The sequence below is a fragment of the Terrapene carolina genome, unplaced genomic scaffold (assembly GCF_002925995.2).
Source record: "Terrapene carolina triunguis isolate 2854851 unplaced genomic scaffold, T_m_triunguis-2.0 Scaffold24951, whole genome shotgun sequence".
Classification (NCBI taxonomy): domain Eukaryota; kingdom Metazoa; phylum Chordata; order Testudines; family Emydidae; genus Terrapene; species Terrapene triunguis.
In genome coordinates this window covers 1-5,182 of record NW_020689302.1, presented here as the reverse complement: position 1 = coordinate 5,182, position 5,182 = coordinate 1, and the positions used below count along the sequence as shown (strand labels likewise).

Sequence of the window (5,182 nt, the reverse complement as noted above, 5' to 3'; positions counted from 1 at the left end):
TTACTGGGCTGTAAAGCTGGGGGGATCCTGGCTCCCGCTGCTTGGGCAGTTATGGACGCTCACCGACACGCTGCTTGGACGGCTGTGGCCAAGCCCAGGGTGGTCCAGGGAGGAGGGACGGGCACGACCGCCTACCTGTCCCCAGCAAAAGCGAGCAGCGTTGGACCAAGGGAAGCCCCCGTCTCCGTATGATTCAGGAGGGGGATGGGAACGCCACGGCCGGGAAGAGGACGCCTCCTTGGCTCTCCAAACAGAGACAATCCACTCTGGGGTGCCAGGCGGGGGGCACAAAGCTTCTGGAGCTGTCCATCGTGGGGGGGATTCGAGGGACCAGAGCCCCTGAAACCACAGAACTTTGCGGTCCCTCAGCCAAGGGGGGCTGGAGTCTTGGGGAGCCGAGTATAGGGGAGCAACTGGTCGAGGTGAGAAACGTGCCGAACAGAAGCGCGTTTTGCCTGTGCCGGTTCACGCTTTGTCCTCAGGCCGGGGATCCCGCAGGGCCGGGACTTTCTGGGGGGCCTTTCCTGCATACCGGGGCCGGGCTGGGCCTGAGCTCAGAGCGTTTGTCAAGCCCCGTTACATCGATGAGCTCTAGGCGCAGCGACCGGGCGAGGGCTGGGCACAGCCAGGAGCTGCTTTGGGGGGATTCGGGATGGGGGGGACGCTGGGGTCACTGCAAACAGTGACGGGGCGGTGGAAGCCAGCGGGTGATGGGGCGGCTGCTCCACCTGTGAGGGGGGCACCAGGCGGGGGGAGGTCTCTAGCTGCCCTGAGGGGAGGCTGAGGCAGGATCCGAGTGCCTGGCAACGGGCATCAGGTCTTTGCTGGGGTGAGGGAGTCCTTTGCTTTCAGCCCTGCCCCTGAGCCCCAGGCTGCCCCCTAACCTCCAACACTGCCCCCCCCGTGCCACGCACTCCAGTGTGGCGATGGGGGGACACGCGCAGGCCCTGGCAGCATCCGTCCCCTTGTGCTGTGGCATTTCCTCTGGCGCCAGCGCAGAGCCCGGCAGAGCCGTCGGGGATGGGGAATGTCGGGGGGCCTGTCAGAGCCGGCTGGGGGGGGGCACGTGGAGCTGTCAGGGAAAGGGGTGGTCCAGTATCCTCGTCCCATGGGCGCCTCTGCCCCAAGAGGTCTGCTCAGCAGGGGGCGCCGCTCTCACAGGGTCCCTGCAATGGAGCAGACAGCAATAGGGATGTTATATGGGCCCAGACCCGGGGGGGGGGGAGGCTACAGGCCGGGGTTTACAGGGGATGCTGGGAGTGCAAGGGGGGGGAATGGGATGGGGGACAGAGTAGCTGGGGTAGGGAGGGGAGTGGCTGGGTTGGAGGCTGTGTGGTGGAGAGAGAAAGGGATCATGGGGTGAGGGGAAGGGGGCTGGGCTGGGGGCTGTGAGAGGGCAGGGAGCTGGGCTGGGGGCCATGGGGCAGAGGGAGTACGGGCTGGGGGCCGCGAGGCGGAGGGGGCTGGGGTGGGGGTCACGGGGTGGAGGGAGCTGGGGGGCATGGGGTGGAGGGAGCGGGGGCTGGGGGCCTGGGATGGAGGGGGCTGGGGTGGGGGCGGCCGCGGGGTGGAGGAGGCAGGGGCTGTGGGGCGGAGGGAGTGGGGGCCGCAGGACAGAGGGAGGCAGGGGCGGGGGGGGGGGGGGGGGGGGGCTGGAAGCTGGGGGCGGAGGGAGCGGGGGCTGGGGGCCGTGGGTTGGTCAGTCCTTACCGCCATCTGGGCCTCATAGCTCCGTCGCAGGCGCTCGTAGGCCCCTATGATCACGGCCCTTCTGCAAGGGGACAGCAGGGGTCAGCCCGGAGGCAGTGCCTGGCCCCCTCGCTACCCCACCCCCGGGGTCCCCTGAGGGCCAGGGGGTTCTCAACCCCTCCCGTCCCATGGAGCCATAGGGCAGGCCCTCAGGGCGCTGTGAGCCAGACCCCAGCCTGGGGTGGAGGCACCATGTGCCGGGGGCGCCATGTAGTGGGGGGCGCTCGCTGTGGGGGGTCTGTACTCACTTGCTGGCCAGACCCCCGCCGGGGGGAAGGCTGGGGTTCACCTCGGTCGCCAGGCACCGGAAGATGGCCACGAGGCTGGCAGCCCCCTGCTCCTGCAGCTCCCCATACAACTCTGTGGGGAGAAGGGCTGGCACGTGACTGGCTCCGCCCAGGCACGCAAAGCCCCGCTCTGCCCCCCCTCTGCGCCTGGTTACCCGCTGCCCCTGCCCCCGTCCCTTCTCACCCATCTGCCTCTGCCCTCCCCCTCCCCTTCGCACCCCTGCCCTCCCCTGCTGCCCCTGCCCTCCCCCTACTCCCCTCCCTGTTGCCCCTCCCCCCCATGGCCTGAGGGGCAGTAGCGGGCACAGGCAGGCGTGGGCGCCTCCTGCTCTGGGTCCCATGGTCTAGCTGCCCCATAGCCAAAGGCCTGGTGCTGCCCAGGGCTCGACCTCACCCACCTGCCACCCGGCTCTCCAGGTGGGCGTCCAGCTCCCTCTCCTTCTGCAGGGCGGCCTGGGAGGTGCCAGGGGCCCCCCGGAAACACACCACCATGCAGGTCATGTTGTCGCGGCTTCCCTGGGCAGGGGAGAACCAACCGGGTCAGGGGGGGAGCGAGCGTGGGGACAGGCGGCTGTAGGGGGCCCTGATGGGTCATTAGAATGGTGGGAGCCCATGGGGGCATTATGCCCAGATACGGTCCAGTGTGGAGCCCGCGGGCCCATACAACAGCCAGATAAGGAGAGCAGCCTGATCTGCACCTCCCCAGCCCAGCGCAGGAAATCGATCGAACCAGACAGTGTTGGGGGGGGGGTGTCCCTCATCTCCCCCCACCCCCGCACCAAACCTTTGGCCAGGCGGAGATAACAGAAGCACTGTCTGCTGGAGGGGAAAGGCCCTATGTCCCACTCCCTTCCCCCTGAGCCAGGCAGTCCCTGCTCTGGGGTTGTATGGGAACCGGTGCCCCCTACAGGAGACAGGTCCCATGTCTCATTCCCTCCCCTCCGCCTCCTCGCACCAGCCAGTCCCTGCCCTGGGGCCGGATGGGAGCCAGCGCCTTCTAGAGAGAAAAGGCCCCATGTGCCATTCGCCTGCCCCCCCCTCCCCCACGCTGTGACTGTCTGTCTGGGAGCTGGCACCCCCTAGAGTGGAAAATCACCACGTCCCATTCCCCACCCCACCTTACCGCACCAGCCAGTCCCCTGCCCTGGAGTCAGTGCCCCATAGACAGTAAAGGTCCTGTGCCTCATTCCCTGCCCCCCTGAGCCAGCCAGTCCCTGCCCTGGGGCCAAATGGGAGCTGGCGCCCCCTAGAGGAGACAGGCCCCATGCCTTATTCCATGGTGGGGAATCCCCACCCCCCTGAGTCAGCTAGTCCCTGCCCTAGGGCCAGATGGGAGCCAGCGCCCCCTAGAGGGGACAGGCCCCATGCCTCATTCCCGGCTCCCTGAGCCAGCCACTCCCTGCCCTGGGGCCGGATGGGAACCGGCGCCCCCTAGAGGGGAAAGGCCCCATGACCCACTCCCCTGAGCCAGCCAGTCCCTGCCCTGGGGCCAGATGAGAGCCAGCACCCCCTAGAGGGGAAAGGTCCCATGCCCCACTCCCCACTCCCCTGAGCCAGCCAGTCCCTGCCCTGGGGGTGGATGGGAACCGGTGCCCCCTAGAAGGGAAAGGTCCCATGCCTCATTCCCTGCCTCCCTCAGCCAGCCAGTCCCTGCCCTGGGGGCGGATGGGAACCGGTGCCCCCTAGAGGGGAAAGGTCCCATGTCCCATTCCCTGCCCCACCCCACCCTGCAGCTGGCTGGAAGCCAGCAACCGCTAGAGCCCAGCAGCCCTGCCCCCCCATCCCTGCCTCACCTTGTAGAGCCCAGCGTCCAGGACCTCCTCGCACACGGCCTGCGGGTCCCCACCGAGCAGCAGGCGGGAGCGGACGAAGGCGCAGAGCCCCTCGGTGTCGAAGGCGTCCCAGACGCCGTCGCAGGCCAGCACCAGGAACTCGTCCTCGCCGGGGCAGCGCGCCAGCTCGTACACCTCGGGCTCGGGCGACACCAGCTGCTCCGTCTGGCCCCGCCAGGCCACGGCCTTGTAGTCAAAGTCGCCCAGGGCGCGGGAGACGGCCAAGGAGCCATTGACGCGCTGCAGCAGGACGGTGCCACCGGCGTTCTCGATGCGCTCCCGCTCCCGCGGCCGGCTGGGCTTGTGGTCCTCCGTGTAGAAGGTGAGGCGGCCGGCCCGGCACAGCAGGGCCCGCGAGTCGCCCAGGTTGATGAAGTAGAGGTGGCCCGGCGAGACAAGCACGGCCACGGCGGTGGAGCCGGCGTGCTCCCACCCCTCGGCGCGGGCTAGCGCCTGCATGCGGCTGTCGATGCGCAGGAAGCCCTCCCGCACCGCCTCCTTCACGGCCTCAGGCGACTCCGCCTCCCCTGTGAAGGCCTCGCCCACCACCACCTCCCCCAGCAGGTGGCGGGCGCAGAACTGCGCCACCGTGCCGCCCGCGTGCCCGTCATACACGGCAAAGAAGGCCCAGGTGGCTAGGGCGCCCGGCAGCTGCGGCTGAGCCGTGTGAGTGTCCTCCATGTGTGCCCGCCAGCCCTGCATGGCGCCCAACCCATAGCGCAGCCCGCCCCCCTCGCCCCGCTGCAGCAGCTTCTCCGTCCGCGGCGCCTCCAGGAAGGAGCCGGGCCCCTCGCCACGCTCTGCCTTGAAGAGACGCGAGACCACCCGCTCCGCCTGCGACACCAGCAACCGCACAAAGGTGGCCATGCCGTGCCCTGGGTACTCACCCTGTTCCCAAGCCTGGTGCCCCCGACCAAGTGCCCTGGGGAATCACCCGGTGCCCGGGCCTGGTGCCCTGGGCCGTCACCACTCGGCACCAGCCCTCTGATCTCTGGCAAGTTTCAGTTTCTCAGCCCCAGGGGCTGACCCCTGCACCTGCCGACTCCCCGGGGCCTTCCTGATGCCCCCCATGGTGCTGTGCTGCCGGCTCGCCCCCTGGCAGCCCCAGGGACACGTGCACTGCAGGGGCTGCGGCGGCTCTGTCCTCCCTGGCACCGTAATTCCTCATCCTGCAGCTAAATATGGAACGTTAAATCTCCTAATGCCTGCCTGGCCATGGCCCAGCAGGCAGCTTGGGCCATGCGAGGCTGGCATGTGGGTAGCGGGACCCCGGGCCAGCCCCACCCTAGCCGCCGTGGGTGTTCTGCAGAGTGC

At 68.9% G+C, this 5,182-nt stretch overlaps 1 protein-coding gene across 1 annotated transcript; it reads right to left on the bottom strand.

Moving 5' to 3' along the window:
* Window positions 1-1,710: 1,710 nt before the first annotated feature.
* On the bottom strand, window positions 1,711-4,735 carry LOC112122150 (protein phosphatase 1A-like; the record flags this gene model as incomplete). The annotated part of the gene is made up of 4 exons (XM_026662247.1): window positions 3,830-4,735; window positions 2,435-2,552; window positions 1,998-2,109; window positions 1,711-1,771 (listed from the first exon to the last, which is right to left on the bottom strand). Coding segments are annotated over exons 1-4 (1,197 nt in total), but the record flags the coding sequence as incomplete, so codon positions are not given.
* Between the last annotated feature and the right edge of the window lie 447 nt (window positions 4,736-5,182).